This window comes from Neoarius graeffei, chromosome 20, assembly GCF_027579695.1.
Source record: "Neoarius graeffei isolate fNeoGra1 chromosome 20, fNeoGra1.pri, whole genome shotgun sequence".
Taxonomy (NCBI): Eukaryota; Metazoa; Chordata; class Actinopteri; order Siluriformes; family Ariidae; genus Neoarius; species Neoarius graeffei.
The window spans coordinates 15,807,569-15,825,471 of NC_083588.1; the positions used below are offsets into that span (position 1 = coordinate 15,807,569).

General features: G+C 47.7%; 1 protein-coding gene across 2 annotated transcripts in view; it reads left to right on the forward strand.

The window, feature by feature from the left end:
- Nucleotides 1–14,207: 14,207 nt before the first annotated feature.
- gna13b (guanine nucleotide binding protein (G protein), alpha 13b) overlaps nucleotides 14,208–17,903 on the forward strand; it is a 47,561-nt gene continuing 43,865 nt past the window's right edge. Inside the window, exon 1 of one of the 2 annotated variants that reach the window (XM_060901321.1) lies at nucleotides 14,208–14,530. In XM_060901321.1, the coding sequence (XP_060757304.1) occupies nucleotides 14,227–14,530 (304 nt within the window). In that variant the 5' untranslated portion in view covers nucleotides 14,208–14,226. Of the gene's footprint in view, nucleotides 14,531–14,742; nucleotides 14,872–17,903 lie in introns of those variants that run through there. The other variant, XM_060901322.1, reaches the window with a different exon arrangement.

Consider the following 17,903-nt stretch of genomic DNA (forward strand, 5'->3'; position numbering starts at 1 on the left):
CCTCACCGGCCACGAGGCTCAAACCCGGACCTTGTTGCTGTGAGGTGACAGCGCTAACCACTACACCACCGTGCCACCCCAGTTAAAACTTGATTGTGCAAAAAGAAAGCCTTATATTAACTGTGTCCAGAAGCGCTGTTGACCTCTCTGGGCTTGGAGCCATCTGGGTTGGACCATCACACAGTGGAAATATATACTGTGGTCAAACGAATCAGTATTCCAGGTTTTTTTGGAAGAAATGGACACCATGTGCTCCAGACCAAAGATGAAAAGGACCATCCAGTGGTGGGTTTCCTAAAAGCCTCTTAAGGCTAAGAGCATCTTAACTAGGAGAGAGAGTGTTCGTTGTACTGCTCACGCTACCCTTTAACGATGATCTTTGTGCTATGATGCTTTTGGGAAACTCAGCACAGACTGTTACCAGCAGCAAGTCCAAAAGTCAGGGTCTGTCATGGTATGGGGTTGCGTCCGTGCCCTTGGCAAAGGTAACTTACACTTTTGTGATGGCAGCATTAATGCAGAAAAGTAGATTGAGATTTTGGAGCAACATATGCTGCCTTCAAGATGACAGCTTTTCCAGGGAAATTTCAACAAGACAGTGCAAAACCACATTCTGCACACATTACAAAGGCATGACTGGAGAAGGAGAGGCTGTTTCCCCTCTGTTCCCAGGAAAGAACGTGTGGCGAATTTTGAAACTGAAAGTATAACAATGACGACCCCCTGCTGTTGCACACCTTAAGACCTGTTTGCAGGAAGAACGGGACAAAATAGCACCTGAAACACTTCATCACTTGGTGTCTTCAGTCCCTAAACATATTTTAAGTGTTGTGAGAAGGAATGGCAACATTACAAAGTGGTAAATGCTTTACTGACACAACTTTCTTTTTTTTTTTTTAAATCAAAATGGAAATAGACCCGGCGACTTGTCCAGGTTGTACCCCGCCTTTCGCCCGTAGTCAACTGGGATAGGCTCCAGCTTGCCTGCGACCCTGTAGAACAGGATAAAGCGGCTAGAGATAATGAGATGAGAGATGAAAATGGAAATGTGTTTATTTTGAAAAAATATATATATTGAGGTGAAACATCAAATAATGTGCTGTTGTATTGTTTTGAGTGCAATACAGGTCAAAGAGTATTTACAAATCATTATTTACAGTTTTAATTTCAGCAGAATTTCCCAACTTGGCAGCACGGTGATGTCATGGTTAGCACTGTCACGTCATAGCAAGGTTCTGGGTTCGAGCCCAGTGGCCGACAGGAGCCTTTCTGTGTGGAGTTTGCATGTTTTCTCCATGTCTGCGTGGGTTTCCTCTACAGTCCAAAGACATGCAGGTTAGGCTAATTGGTGGCTCTAAATTGAACGTTGGTGTGAATGTGAATGGTTGTTTGTCTATGTATCAGCCCTGTGATGATCTGGTGACTTGTCCAAGGTGTACCCAATTAACCTAACCTGCATGTCTTTGGACTGTGAGGGAAACCGGAGCACCCGGAGAACATGCAAACTCCACACAGAAAGGCCCTCGCCAGCCGCTGGGCTCGAACCCAGGACCTTCTTGCTGTGAGGCGACAGTGCTAACCACTACACCACTGTGCCGCCGTGATGGACATCCATCCATACATCCATTATCTGTAGCCGCTTATCCTGTCCTACAGGGTCACAGGCAAGCTGGAGCCTATCCCAGCTGACTATGGGTGAGAGGCGGGGTACACCCTGAACAAGTCGCCAGGTCATCGCAGGGCTGACACATAGACACACAACCATTCACACCTACGGTCAATTTTGATCCACCAATTAACCTAACCTACCTGTCTTTGGACTGTGAGGGAAACCCACACAGAAACGGGGAGAACATGCAAACTCCACACAGCAAAAAGCCCCCGCCGGCCTCAAACCCAGGACCTTCTTGCTGTGAGGCGACAGTGCTAACCACTACACCACCATGCCACCAGTCGACTATTATTACTGGTAGTAGTGCCTCTGAGCAAGGACCTAACCCCCAACTCCTACCCGGATGCTGTAGTGTAGCTGCCTACTGCTCTGGGTACGTGTGTGCTCAGGGGTGCAGCTCCGATGTCAGGATTGGGGGGGACACAAAAGTCTCTCATCTCATCTCATCTCATCTCATTATCTCTAGCCGCTTTATCCTGTTCTACAGGGTCGCAGGCAAGCTGGAGCCTATCCCAGCTGACTACGGGCGAAAGGCGGGGTACACCCTGGACAAGTTGCCAGGTCATCACAGGGCTGACACATAGACACAGACAACCATTCACACTCACACCTACGGTCAATTTAGAGTCACCAGTTAACCTAACCTGCATGTCTTTGGACTGTGGGGGAAACCGGAGGAAACCCACGCGGACACGGGGAGAACATACAAACTCCACACAGAAAGGCCCTCGTCGGCCACGGGGCTCGAACCCAGGACCTTCTTGCTGTGAGGCGACAGCGCTAACCACTACACCACCGTGCCGCCCGCACAGGGAATCATTCTCATTCTCATTATCTCTAGCCGCTTTATCCTGTCCTACAGGGTCGCAGGCAAGCTGGAGCCTATCCCAGCTGACTACGGGCGAAAGGCGGGGTACATCCTGGACAAGTCGCCAGGTCATCACAGGGCTGACACATAGACACAGACAACCATTCACACTCACATTCACACCTACGGTCAATTTAGAGTCACCAGTTAACCTAACCTGCATGTCTTTGGACTGTGGGGGAAACCGGAGCACCCGGAGGAAACCCACGCGGACACGGGGAGAACATGCAAACTCCACACAGAAAGGCCCTCGCCAGCCACGGGGCTCAAACCCGGATCTTCTTGCTGTGAGGTGACAGCGCTAACAACTACACCACCGTGCCACCCCAGTTAAAACTTGATTGTGCAAAAAGAAAGCCTTATATTAACTGTGTCCAGAAGCGCCGTTGACCTCTCTGGGCTTGGAGCCATCTGGGTTGGACCATCACACAGTGGAAATATATACTGTGGTCAAACGAATCAGTATTCCAGGTTTTTTTGGAAGAAATGGACACCATGTGCTCCAGACCAAAGATGAAAAGGACCATCCAGTGGTGGGTTTCCTAAAAGCCTCTTAACGCTAAGAGCATCTTAACTAGGAGAGAGAGTGTTCGTTGTACTGCTCACGCTACCCTTTAACGATGATCTTTGTGCTATGATGCTTTTGGGAAACTCAGCACAGACTGTTACCAGCAGCAAGTCCAAAAGTCAGGGTCTGTCATGGTATGGGGTTGCGTCCGTGCCCTTGGCAAAGGTAACTTACGCTTTTGTGATGGCAGCATTAATGCAGAAAAGTAGATTGAGATTTTGGAGCAACGTATGCTGCCTTCAAGATGACAGCTTTTCCAGGGAAATTTCAACAAGACAGTGCAAAACCACATTCTGCACACATTACAAAGGCATGACTGGAGAAGAAGAGGCTGTTTCCCCTCTGTTCCCAGGAAAGAACGTGTGGCGAATTTTGAAACTGAAAGTATAACAATGACGACCTCGTGCTTTTGCACACCTTAAGACCTGTTTGCAGGAAGAACAGGACAAAATAGCACCTGAAACACTTCATCACTTGGTGTCTTCAGTCCCTAAACATATTTTAAGTGTTGTGAGAAGGAATGGCAACATTACAAAGTGGTAAATGCTTTACTGACACAACTTTCTTTTTTTTTTTTTAAATAAAAATGGAAATAGACCGGGCGGCATGGTGGTGTAGTGGTTAGCGCTGTCGCCTCACAGCAAGAAGGTCGGGGTTCGAGCCCCGTGGCTGGGGAGGGCCTTTCTGTGCGGAGTTTGCATGTTCTCCCCGTGTCTGCGTGGGTTTCCTCCGGGTGCTCCGGTTTCCCCCACAGTCCAAAGACATGCAGGTTAGGTTAACTGGTGACTCTAAATTGACCGTAGATGTGAATGTGAAGATGTGTGAATGGTTGTCTGTGTCTATGTGTCAGCCCTGTGATGACCTGGCGACTTGTCCAGGGTGTACCCCGCCTTTCGCCCGTAGTCAGCTGGGATAGGCTCCAGCTTGCCTGCGACCCTGTAGAACAGGATAAAGCGGCTAGAGATAATGAGATGAGAGATGAAAATGGAAATGTGTTTATTTTGAAAAAATATATATATTGAGGTGAAACATCAAATAATGTGCTGTTGTATTGTTTTGAGTGCAATACAGGTCAAAGAGTATTTACAAATCATTATTTACAGTTTTAATTTCAGCAGAATTTCCCAACTTGGCAGCACGGTGATGTCGTGGTTAGCACTGTCACGTCATAGCAAGGTTCTGGGTTCGAGCCCGGTGGCCGACAGGAGCCTTTCTGTGTGGAGTTTGCATGTTTTCTCCGTGTCTGTGTGGGTTTCCTCTACAGTCCAAAGACATGCAGGTTAGGCTAATTGGTGGCTCTAAATTGAACGTCGGTGTGAATGGTTGTTTGTCTATGTATCAGCCCTGTGATGATCTGGTGACTTGTCCAAGGTGTACCCAATTAACCTAACCTGCATGTCTTTGGACTGTGAGGGAAACCGGAGCACCCGGAGAACATGCAAACTCCACACAGAAAGGCCCTCGCCAGCCGCTGGGCTCGAACCCAGGACCTTCTTGCTGTGAGGCGACAGCGCTAACCACTACACCACCATGCCGCCGTGATGGACATCCATCCATACATCCATTATCTGTAGCCGCTTATCCTGTCCTACAGGGTCACAGGCAAGCTGAAGCCTATCCCAGCTGACTATGGGCGAGAGGCGGGGTACACCCTGGACAAGTCGCCAGGTCATCGCAGGGCTGACACATAGACACACAACCATTCACATTCACACCTACGGTCAATTTTGATCCACCAATTAACCTAATCTACCTGTCTTTGGACTGTGAGGGAAACCCACACAGAAACGGGGAGAACATGCAAACTCCACACAGCAAAAAGCCCCCGCCGGCCTCAAACCCAGGACCTTCTTGCTGTGAGGCGACAGTGCTAACCACTACACCACCATGCCACCAGTTGACTATTATTACTGGTAGTAGTGCCTTTGAGCAAGGACCTAACCCCCAACTCCTACCCGGATGCTGTAGTGTAGCTGCGTACTGCTCTGGGTATGTGTGTGCTCAGGGGTGCAGATCCGATGTCAGGATTGGGGGGGGACACAAAAGTCTCTCATCTCATCTCATTATCTCTAGCCGCTTTATCCTGTTTTACAGGGTCGCAGGCAAGCTGGAGCCTATCCCAGCTGACTACGGGCGAAAGGCAGGGTACACCCTGGACAAGTCGCCAGGTCATCACAGGGCTGACATAGACACAGACAACCATTCACACTCACATTCACACCTACGGTCAATTTAGAGTCACCAGTTAACCTAACCTGCATGTCTTTGGACTGTGTGGGAAACCGGAGGAAACCCACGCGGACACGGGGAGAACATGCAAACTCCACACAGAAAGGCCCTCGCTGACCACGGGGCTCAAACCCGGATCTTCTTGCTGTGAGGTGACAGCGCTAACAACTACACCACCGTGCCACCCCAGTTAAAACTTGATTGTGCAAAAAGAAAGCCTTATATTAACTGTGTCCAGAAGCGCCGTTGACCTCTCTGGGCTTGGAGCCATCTGGGTTGGACCATCACACAGTGGAAATATATACTGTGGTCAAACGAATCAGTATTCCAGGTTTTTTTGGAAGAAATGGACACCATGTGCTCCAGACCAAAGATGAAAAGGACCATCCAGTGGTGGGTTTCCTAAAAGCCTCTTAACGCTAAGAGCATCTTAACTAGGAGAGAGAGTGTTCGTTGTACTGCTCACGCTACCCTTTAACGATGATCTTTGTGCTATGATGCTTTTGGGAAACTCAGCACAGACTGTTACCAGCAGCAAGTCCAAAAGTCAGGGTCTGTCATGGTATGGGGTTGCGTCCGTGCCCTTGGCAAAGGTAACTTACGCTTTTGTGATGGCAGCATTAATGCAGAAAAGTAGATTGAGATTTTGGAGCAACGTATGCTGCCTTCAAGATGACAGCTTTTCCAGGGAAATTTCAACAAGACAGTGCAAAACCACATTCTGCACACATTACAAAGGCATGACTGGAGAAGAAGAGGCTGTTTCCCCTCTGTTCCCAGGAAAGAACGTGTGGCGAATTTTGAAACTGAAAGTATAACAATGACGACCTCGTGCTTTTGCACACCTTAAGACCTGTTTGCAGGAAGAACAGGACAAAATAGCACCTGAAACACTTCATCACTTGGTGTCTTCAGTCCCTAAACATATTTTAAGTGTTGTGAGAAGGAATGGCAACATTACAAAGTGGTAAATGCTTTACTGACACAACTTTCTTTTTTTTTTTTTAAATCAAAATGGAAATAGACCGGGCGGCATGGTGGTGTAGTGGTTAGCGCTGTCGCCTCACAGCAAGAAGGTCGGGGTTCGAGCCCCGTGGCTGGGGAGGGCCTTTCTGTGCGGAGTTTGCATGTTCTCCCCGTGTCTGCGTGGGTTTCCTCCGGGTGCTCCGGTTTCCCCCACAGTCCAAAGACATGCAGGTTAGGTTAACTGGTGACTCTAAATTGACCGTAGATGTGAATGTGAAGATGTGTGAATGGTTGTCTGTGTCTATGTGTCAGCCCTGTGATGACCTGGCGACTTGTCCAGGGTGTACCCCGCCTTTCGCCCGTAGTCAGCTGGGATAGGCTCCAGCTTGCCTGCGACCCTGTAGAACAGGATAAAGCGGCTAGAGATAATGAGATGAGAGATGAAAATGGAAATGTGTTTATTTTGAAAAAATATATATATTGAGGTGAAACATCAAATAATGTGCTGTTGTATTGTTTTGAGTGCAATACAGGTCAAAGAGTATTTACAAATCATTATTTACAGTTTTAATTTCAGCAGAATTTCCCAACTTGGCAGCACGGTGATGTCGTGGTTAGCATTGTCACGTCATAGCAAGGTTCTGGGTTCGAGCCCGGTGGCCGACAGGAGCCTTTCTGTGTGGAGTTTGCATGTTTTCTCCGTGTCTGTGTGGGTTTCCTCTACAGTCCAAAGACATGCAGGTTAGGCTAATTGGTGGCTCTAAATTGAACGTCGGTGTGAATGGTTGTTTGTCTATGTATCAGCCCTGTGATGATCTGGTGACTTGTCCAAGGTGTACCCAATTAACCTAACCTGCATGTCTTTGGACTGTGAGGGAAACCGGAGCACCCGGAGAACATGCAAACTCCACACAGAAAGGCCCTCGCCAGCCGCTGGGCTCGAACCCAGGACCTTCTTGCTGTGAGGCGACAGCGCTAACCACTACACCACCATGCCGCCGTGATGGACATCCATCCATACATCCATTATCCGTAGCCGCTTATCCTGTCCTACAGGGTCACAGGCAAGCTGAAGCCTATCCCAGCTGACTATGGGCGAGAGGCGGGGTACACCCTGGACAAGTCGCCAGGTCATCGCAGGGCTGACACATAGACACACAACCATTCACACTCACATTCACACCTACGGTCAATTTTGATCCACCAATTAACCTAATCTACCTGTCTTTGGACTGTGAGGGAAACCCACACAGAAACGGGGAGAACATGCAAACTCCACACAGCAAAAAGCCCCCGCCGGCCTCAAACCCAGGACCTTCTTGCTGTGAGGCGACAGTGCTAACCACTACACCACCATGCCACCAGTTGACTATTATTACTGGTAGTAGTGCCTTTGAGCAAGGACCTAACCCCCAACTCCTACCCGGATGCTGTAGTGTAGCTGCGTACTGCTCTGGGTATGTGTGTGCTCAGGGGTGCAGATCCGATGTCAGGATTGGGGGGGGACACAAAAGTCTCTCATCTCATCTCATTATCTCTAGCCGCTTTATCCTGTTTTACAGGGTCGCAGGCAAGCTGGAGCCTATCCCAGCTGACTACGGGCGAAAGGCAGGGTACACCCTGGACAAGTCGCCAGGTCATCACAGGGCTGACATAGACACAGACAACCATTCACACTCACATTCACACCTACGGTCAATTTAGAGTCACCAGTTAACCTAACCTGCATGTCTTTGGACTGTGTGGGAAACCGGAGGAAACCCACGCGGACACGGGGAGAACATGCAAACTCCACACAGAAAGGCCCTCGCTGACCACGGGGCTCAAACCCGGATCTTCTTGCTGTGAGGTGACAGCGCTAACAACTACACCACCGTGCCACCCCAGTTAAAACTTGATTGTGCAAAAAGAAAGCCTTATATTAACTGTGTCCAGAAGCGCCGTTGACCTCTCTGGGCTTGGAGCCATCTGGGTTGGACCATCACACAGTGGAAATATATACTGTGGTCAAACGAATCAGTATTCCAGGTTTTTTTGGAAGAAATGGACACCATGTGCTCCAGACCAAAGATGAAAAGGACCATCCAGTGGTGGGTTTCCTAAAAGCCTCTTAACGCTAAGAGCATCTTAACTAGGAGAGAGAGTGTTCGTTGTACTGCTCACGCTACCCTTTAACGATGATCTTTGTGCTATGATGCTTTTGGGAAACTCAGCACAGACTGTTACCAGCAGCAAGTCCAAAAGTCAGGGTCTGTCATGGTATGGGGTTGCGTCCGTGCCCTTGGCAAAGGTAACTTATGCTTTTGTGATGGCAGCATTAATGCAGAAAAGTAGATTGAGATTTTGGAGCAACGTATGCTGCCTTCAAGATGACAGCTTTTCCAGGGAAATTTCAACAAGACAGTGCAAAACCACATTCTGCACACATTACAAAGGCATGACTGGAGAAGAAGAGGCTGTTTCCCCTCTGTTCCCAGGAAAGAACGTGTGGCGAATTTTGAAACTGAAAGTATAACAATGACGACCTCGTGCTTTTGCACACCTTAAGACCTGTTTGCAGGAAGAACAGGACAAAATAGCACCTGAAACACTTCATCACTTGGTGTCTTCAGTCCCTAAACATATTTTAAGTGTTGTGAGAAGGAATGGCAACATTACAAAGTGGTAAATGCTTTACTGACACAACTTTCTTTTTTTTTTTTTAAATCAAAATGGAAATAGACCGGGCGGCATGGTGGTGTAGTGGTTAGCGCTGTCGCCTCACAGCAAGAAGGTCGGGGTTCGAGCCCCGTGGCTGGGGAGGGCCTTTCTGTGCGGAGTTTGCATGTTCTCCCCGTGTCTGCGTGGGTTTCCTCCGGGTGCTCCGGTTTCCCCCACAGTCCAAAGACATGCAGGTTAGGTTAACTGGTGACTCTAAATTGACCGTAGATGTGAATGTGAAGATGTGTGAATGGTTGTCTGTGTCTATGTGTCAGCCCTGTGATGACCTGGCGACTTGTCCAGGGTGTACCCCGCCTTTCGCCCGTAGTCAGCTGGGATAGGCTCCAGCTTGCCTGCGACCCTGTAGAACAGGATAAAGCGGCTAGAGATAATGAGATGAGAGATGAAAATGGAAATGTGTTTATTTTGAAAAAATATATATATTGAGGTGAAACATCAAATAATGTGCTGTTGTATTGTTTTGAGTGCAATACAGGTCAAAGAGTATTTACAAATCATTATTTACAGTTTTAATTTCAGCAGAATTTCCCAACTTGGCAGCACGGTGATGTCGTGGTTAGCATTGTCACGTCATAGCAAGGTTCTGGGTTCGAGCCCGGTGGCCGACAGGAGCCTTTCTGTGTGGAGTTTGCATGTTTTCTCCGTGTCTGTGTGGGTTTCCTCTACAGTCCAAAGACATGCAGGTTAGGCTAATTGGTGGCTCTAAATTGAACGTCGGTGTGAATGGTTGTTTGTCTATGTATCAGCCCTGTGATGATCTGGTGACTTGTCCAAGGTGTACCCAATTAACCTAACCTGCATGTCTTTGGACTGTGAGGGAAACCGGAGCACCCGGAGAACATGCAAACTCCACACAGAAAGGCCCTCGCCAGCCGCTGGGCTCGAACCCAGGACCTTCTTGCTGTGAGGCGACAGCGCTAACCACTACACCACCATGCCGCCGTGATGGACATCCATCCATACATCCATTATCCGTAGCCGCTTATCCTGTCCTACAGGGTCACAGGCAAGCTGAAGCCTATCCCAGCTGACTATGGGCGAGAGGCGGGGTACACCCTGGACAAGTCGCCAGGTCATCGCAGGGCTGACACATAGACACACAACCATTCACACTCACATTCACACCTACGGTCAATTTTGATCCACCAATTAACCTAATCTACCTGTCTTTGGACTGTGAGGGAAACCCACACAGAAACGGGGAGAACATGCAAACTCCACACAGCAAAAAGCCCCCGCCGGCCTCAAACCCAGGACCTTCTTGCTGTGAGGCGACAGTGCTAACCACTACACCACCATGCCACCAGTTGACTATTATTACTGGTAGTAGTGCCTTTGAGCAAGGACCTAACCCCCAACTCCTACCCGGATGCTGTAGTGTAGCTGCGTACTGCTCTGGGTATGTGTGTGCTCAGGGGTGCAGATCCGATGTCAGGATTGGGGGGGGACACAAAAGTCTCTCATCTCATCTCATTATCTCTAGCCGCTTTATCCTGTTTTACAGGGTCGCAGGCAAGCTGGAGCCTATCCCAGCTGACTACGGGCGAAAGGCAGGGTACACCCTGGACAAGTCGCCAGGTCATCACAGGGCTGACATAGACACAGACAACCATTCACACTCACATTCACACCTACGGTCAATTTAGAGTCACCAGTTAACCTAACCTGCATGTCTTTGGACTGTGTGGGAAACCGGAGGAAACCCACGCGGACACGGGGAGAACATGCAAACTCCACACAGAAAGGCCCTCGCTGACCACGGGGCTCAAACCCGGATCTTCTTGCTGTGAGGTGACAGCGCTAACAACTACACCACCGTGCCACCCCAGTTAAAACTTGATTGTGCAAAAAGAAAGCCTTATATTAACTGTGTCCAGAAGCGCCGTTGACCTCTCTGGGCTTGGAGCCATCTGGGTTGGACCATCACACAGTGGAAATATATACTGTGGTCAAACGAATCAGTATTCCAGGTTTTTTTGGAAGAAATGGACACCATGTGCTCCAGACCAAAGATGAAAAGGACCATCCAGTGGTGGGTTTCCTAAAAGCCTCTTAACGCTAAGAGCATCTTAACTAGGAGAGAGAGTGTTCGTTGTACTGCTCACGCTACCCTTTAACGATGATCTTTGTGCTATGATGCTTTTGGGAAACTCAGCACAGACTGTTACCAGCAGCAAGTCCAAAAGTCAGGGTCTGTCATGGTATGGGGTTGCGTCCGTGCCCTTGGCAAAGGTAACTTACGCTTTTGTGATGGCAGCATTAATGCAGAAAAGTAGATTGAGATTTTGGAGCAACGTATGCTGCCTTCAAGATGACAGCTTTTCCAGGGAAATTTCAACAAGACAGTGCAAAACCACATTCTGCACACATTACAAAGGCATGACTGGAGAAGAAGAGGCTGTTTCCCCTCTGTTCCCAGGAAAGAACGTGTGGCGAATTTTGAAACTGAAAGTATAACAATGACGACCTCGTGCTTTTGCACACCTTAAGACCTGTTTGCAGGAAGAACAGGACAAAATAGCACCTGAAACACTTCATCACTTGGTGTCTTCAGTCCCTAAACATATTTTAAGTGTTGTGAGAAGGAATGGCAACATTACAAAGTGGTAAATGCTTTACTGACACAACTTTCTTTTTTTTTTTTTAAATCAAAATGGAAATAGACCGGGCGGCATGGTGGTGTAGTGGTTAGCGCTGTCGCCTCACAGCAAGAAGGTCGGGGTTCGAGCCCCGTGGCTGGGGAGGGCCTTTCTGTGCGGAGTTTGCATGTTCTCCCCGTGTCTGCGTGGGTTTCCTCCGGGTGCTCCGGTTTCCCCCACAGTCCAAAGACATGCAGGTTAGGTTAACTGGTGACTCTAAATTGACCGTAGATGTGAATGTGAAGATGTGTGAATGGTTGTCTGTGTCTATGTGTCAGCCCTGTGATGACCTGGCGACTTGTCCAGGGTGTACCCCGCCTTTCGCCCGTAGTCAGCTGGGATAGGCTCCAGCTTGCCTGCGACCCTGTAGAACAGGATAAAGCGGCTAGAGATAATGAGATGAGAGATGAAAATGGAAATGTGTTTATTTTGAAAAAATATATATATTGAGGTGAAACATCAAATAATGTGCTGTTGTATTGTTTTGAGTGCAATACAGGTCAAAGAGTATTTACAAATCATTATTTACAGTTTTAATTTCAGCAGAATTTCCCAACTTGGCAGCACGGTGATGTCGTGGTTAGCATTGTCACGTCATAGCAAGGTTCTGGGTTCGAGCCCGGTGGCCGACAGGAGCCTTTCTGTGTGGAGTTTGCATGTTTTCTCCGTGTCTGTGTGGGTTTCCTCTACAGTCCAAAGACATGCAGGTTAGGCTAATTGGTGGCTCTAAATTGAACGTCGGTGTGAATGGTTGTTTGTCTATGTATCAGCCCTGTGATGATCTGGTGACTTGTCCAAGGTGTACCCAATTAACCTAACCTGCATGTCTTTGGACTGTGAGGGAAACCGGAGCACCCGGAGAACATGCAAACTCCACACAGAAAGGCCCTCGCCAGCCGCTGGGCTCGAACCCAGGACCTTCTTGCTGTGAGGCGACAGCGCTAACCACTACACCACCATGCCGCCGTGATGGACATCCATCCATACATCCATTATCCGTAGCCGCTTATCCTGTCCTACAGGGTCACAGGCAAGCTGAAGCCTATCCCAGCTGACTATGGGCGAGAGGCGGGGTACACCCTGGACAAGTCGCCAGGTCATCGCAGGGCTGACACATAGACACACAACCATTCACACTCACATTCACACCTACGGTCAATTTTGATCCACCAATTAACCTAATCTACCTGTCTTTGGACTGTGAGGGAAACCCACACAGAAACGGGGAGAACATGCAAACTCCACACAGCAAAAAGCCCCCGCCGGCCTCAAACCCAGGACCTTCTTGCTGTGAGGCGACAGTGCTAACCACTACACCACCATGCCACCAGTTGACTATTATTACTGGTAGTAGTGCCTTTGAGCAAGGACCTAACCCCCAACTCCTACCCGGATGCTGTAGTGTAGCTGCGTACTGCTCTGGGTATGTGTGTGCTCAGGGGTGCAGATCCGATGTCAGGATTGGGGGGGGACACAAAAGTCTCTCATCTCATCTCATTATCTCTAGCCGCTTTATCCTGTTTTACAGGGTCGCAGGCAAGCTGGAGCCTATCCCAGCTGACTACGGGCGAAAGGCAGGGTACACCCTGGACAAGTCGCCAGGTCATCACAGGGCTGACATAGACACAGACAACCATTCACACTCACATTCACACCTACGGTCAATTTAGAGTCACCAGTTAACCTAACCTGCATGTCTTTGGACTGTGGGGGAAACCGGAGCACCCGGAGGAAACCCACGCGGACACGGGGAGAACATACAAACTCCACACAGAAAGGCCCTCGTCGGCCACGGGGCTCGAACGCGGACCTTCTTGCTGTGAGGCGACAGCGCTAACCACTACACCACCGTGCCACCCGCACAGGGAATCATTTGTCTGAAAATACATTTGTTTGTACAATTTAGGGGATTTTTATTGGGGGGGGGACAATTCATGTTTTGCAGAAATTGGGGGGGTCATGTCCCCCCTGGGGCGGCACGGTGGTGTAGTGGTTAGCGCTATCGCCTCACAGCAAGAAGGTCCTGGGTTCGAGCCCCGTGGCCGGCGAGGGCCTTTCTGTGCGGAGTTTGCATGTTCTCCCCGTGTCCGCGTGGGTTTCCTCCGGGTGCTCCGGTTTCCCCCACAGTCCAAAGGCATGCAGGTTAGGTTAACTGGTGACTCTAAATTGACCGTAGGTGTGAATGTGAAGATGTGTGAATGGTTGTGTGTCTATGTGTCAGCCCTGTGATGACCTGGCGACTTGTCCAGGGTGTACCCCGCCTTTCGCCCGTAGTCAGCTGGGATAGGCTCTGGCTTGCCTGCGACCCTGTAGAACAGGATAAAGCGGCTAGAGATAATGAGATGAGATGGACTCATTTCACTGTGCTTGAGTGTGCATGCGCGTTCTTCTTCTATTATTCTAGGGCGTTGTCTGAAGAGGCACCTAGCGTCAAAGTCGGAGTCGTGCACCTCGCGTGCAGAGACTCGTGCACGCGCTTTTCCATCGCGCTTTGGCGCCCGGGTCGCACTCTTGCTGTGTGTGTCGCGAGCTTGCCTGCCTTAACCCCGCCCTACTTGTATCGATGAAAGTTTGTGTTACAAAGATGGCGGATTTCCTGCCGTCCCGGTCCTTTCTATCCGTCTGTTTTCCTAAATGTCTACTCAACACCAGCGAAGCAGAGCAACTGAGGATATCAAAAGAGATCGACAGATGTATTTCGAAAGACAAAACGTACGTAAAGCGGTTAGTCAAGATACTTTTGCTCGGCGCCGGCGAGAGCGGCAAGTCCACTTTCCTCAAGCAGATGCGCATCATACACGGACAGGATTTCGACCAGCTGGCTCGAGAGGAGTTCCGAGCGACTATCTACAGTAACGTTATCAAAGGTGGGTCCGAGCTAGCCGTTCCAGTCCGCCTTTGTTTCGTTTTAATCCCTTTGAATTGTGTATTTGTGGCGTGGAAGTTCTTCCAGGCCGTATTCCAAACGCCGCCCTGTTCCCTACATAACTGTAGTGTGATTGGTATGAAATAATGGCTCGCGCGCACTACATAGGGCACCTACTGTTTAATCCGGAGTGGTTTAGTTAGTGATGGAGGTAAGCTAGCTAAGCTAAGCGGCTAATTTTGGTGTGTCCCAAACTAAAAGTCAAAGAAACGCCCATGTTTATTTTGAACCGTCGCGACTTGAAGGGAGGGAAAAAAAAGTATTTTTCACACTGCCATACAGGTATAGGAATTAAATAGACTATTTAGTTAGATAAAACATATATGGTTATTTTTTATTTTTAGAAGTAACAAATAGTCTTGTTAGGCTAGCGTTAGCAATGTGGATGAGTGAAGTGAAGTGAAATGCTATGCTAATAACCACAGCAGCTCAAACTGGTTTTATTTTTCTTACACCCAAAAAAAGCAACACTTTTTTTTTTAATTTTATTGGGTTATTTCCTGTCTATGAATATTTTTTTTTTTCGTTTAGACTGTAAATGTTTTATGTATAGTGTTACTAAATATCACCTGAGAAATTAACACGTCGTGAGGGGGGAAAAAAACCCAAAAACTACTACTCGACTGTTTGTTCAGGTCTGAAATAATTCATATCCACTTATAATAAAATATAATACACTTTGGGCTGTGCTTTTATTGGAAAATAACCCACGCCTTTTCTTGTCATACTAGCAACCCAGAGTGGATTATTTTCCTCTCACAGCTCGACCCTGTGTGTGTGTGTGTGTGAGAGAGAGAGAGAGAGAGAGAGAGAAATTCTACATATACGAGCTGCTCCAGCAACTTGCCCACACCATATCAACAATTCTACATTTTTATTTCTTAATTACCACCACGTTGTCTTAATCAGTTTTATTATTAGTAGTTTTGGAGGATATTGAGCATCCAATAATGTCCTTGTGTACAAGCTGTGTGACTTCAGAAACAGCACATGCGGCGTGCTGTAATTTAAAAATAATGATGAATATATGGTGTGATGCATTTTCCTGGAACTGTTCCCATGGCAGTTTCCCCACCGATAACTTTAAAAAAAAAAAATTCCCCAAGTCATCACGATTTTAAAAAAATCCCATCATAGTTAGATTAATCTTGTGGCATTTCTGTAAAAAGTTAGTTCCTGTTACTACTTATGATGACTAGAAACTTTCGTTTTCTCTCTCTTGCTCTCAGTAAGACGAAAAAAAACGCAGGTTCTCTGCCTGTGAAAACTTGACAGCATCCAGAAAATGTCACCATGTCAAGTATTACACGCTTATTTAAAAAAAAAAAATTATCCGTATTATCCATGCACAAGTTGTTTTAGAAAAGATCTAACGTATTCGAACAAGTGCATTAATATCCACGTGTTATTTGCATTTTGGCAGGAACACCCGGTCGGAATTGAAGCTTTAATTAAGCGCCATATAAATAGATGCCATTATGTGCTCTTTCCTTGCTACTCATGATGATGATGATGATGTAGTGTCTGTCTGTGATGCCCCCAAGCCACATGTTTATAGCTGTCACTCAGTCGGCTTTATTGTCAGACCCCAGGCAACACCAAGCGTCAATGTGAGTGTCAATACTTGCTTATCAGATTCGATATTTTCCGATCCAATCCAGTGACTTGTTTTGTACTGTAGCATGTCTGAGGCTGAGTGATACGACGTGGGCCTTGCCTGTGAATCTCGGCTGCAGTTAAAGTCTAACGCTCTTTCTTTTTCTTTCTTTATATTTTAAATTGGCAGTAGAAACTTGCAGAGTCACCTTGGTAATCAAGACATCAGTATCATGTTTCAGCCCATACCTGCCTGCAACGTGCTGTTATGTTTTCGTGTCGTGACCTACAATGTGAAATGTTTAACTCTTATTTGTGGACAGAATTAAATTTTCACGAGCACGTTATAGGTTTTTAAAGCTTGTTACAGATGACGTAGAGAGGGGCGGATCTTGTTTGTAAACGGCTCCCTATCGGACATAGAGGACAGACAACAATGGCTTGAACAACACACGAAACTGTGCACCGGTATTGGGGAGTATTTGTATCCTGAATGGTTCCTTGTGCACTTTGTTTGCCACCAAAGCCGTTATTGCATTGTAGTGCATGTAATTACAAAGGACTTCCTATTGGCCGTATGACTGGCTGTGAAATCTGTTATACTGTAGATACTACACTGATGGAGTAAGGGTATGGATTTCACATGGTTCCCTTTTGGACCTATTAGTACACTACACAGTGTAGAGGTTTAGTACCCTCTCTCTGGCATCTATATGGCAAGTTGTAGACTCGGTTTCAAATGGCTCACTGCCCCTTGGACATTTGCTTCATTCATAGAGGATATAAGCAGTTAATTTAGTTGTTGGTGCATTTAAATATAGAATAAAATACTCAGTGGTGTAGTGCTTAGCACTGTCGCCTCACAGCAAGAAGATTCTGGGTTCGAGCCCAGTGGCTGACGGGGGCCTTTCTGTGTGGAGTTTGTATGTTCTCTCCATGTCTGCGTGGGTTTCCCCCACAGTCCAAAGACATGCAGGTGAGGCTAATTGGTGGCTCTAAATTGACCCTAGGTGTGAATGAGTGTGTGAATGGTTTTGTCTCTGTGTCAGCCCTGCGATGATCTGGCGACTTGTCCAGGGTGTACCCCGCCTCTCGCTCATAGTCAGCTGGGATAGGCTCCAGCTTGCCCGCAACCCTGCACAGGATGAACGGTTATGGATGGATGGATACTCGGTACCCTGTTTCCTCGGGGTATAATGCGTTCTACATGAAAGACATGGATGACGAGTGACCTACACGAATCAGAATATCAAGCATCATTAAAACTACAATCGTAAATGTGTGTTCTAGTCAGTTGAGACTGAACTCAACCTTTTTGTTCATGCACACCGTTACCAAACAATTGCTTGGTGGGGGAAAAAAGGGTTTTGCATCCAGTGAAATATTACAATATGTGCCCAGATGGAGTGATGCTTTGGGGTTGTTCGGGGCTTCTGTGATGATAATTAGCATCATGAATCCTTCGGAGTACCCCAGGATATTTCAGCCCAAACCTAGTTGCCAGAAGGTTCAGACTTGGCCATAGATAACACACGTCAACATAAAATCAGAAATTATGAGAGAAACACGCTCACTGCGTTGCAAAGACAATCCCAGTCTGAACCCCCCAGAAAACCAGGAATAGACGTCGCGCTGTCGTTTCCAGTCCAGGTGTCGCAAAATGTTAATTTTTTTGTAGGGGAAAAAAAATTGCTACTTGAAAGAACTCATCTACTCCA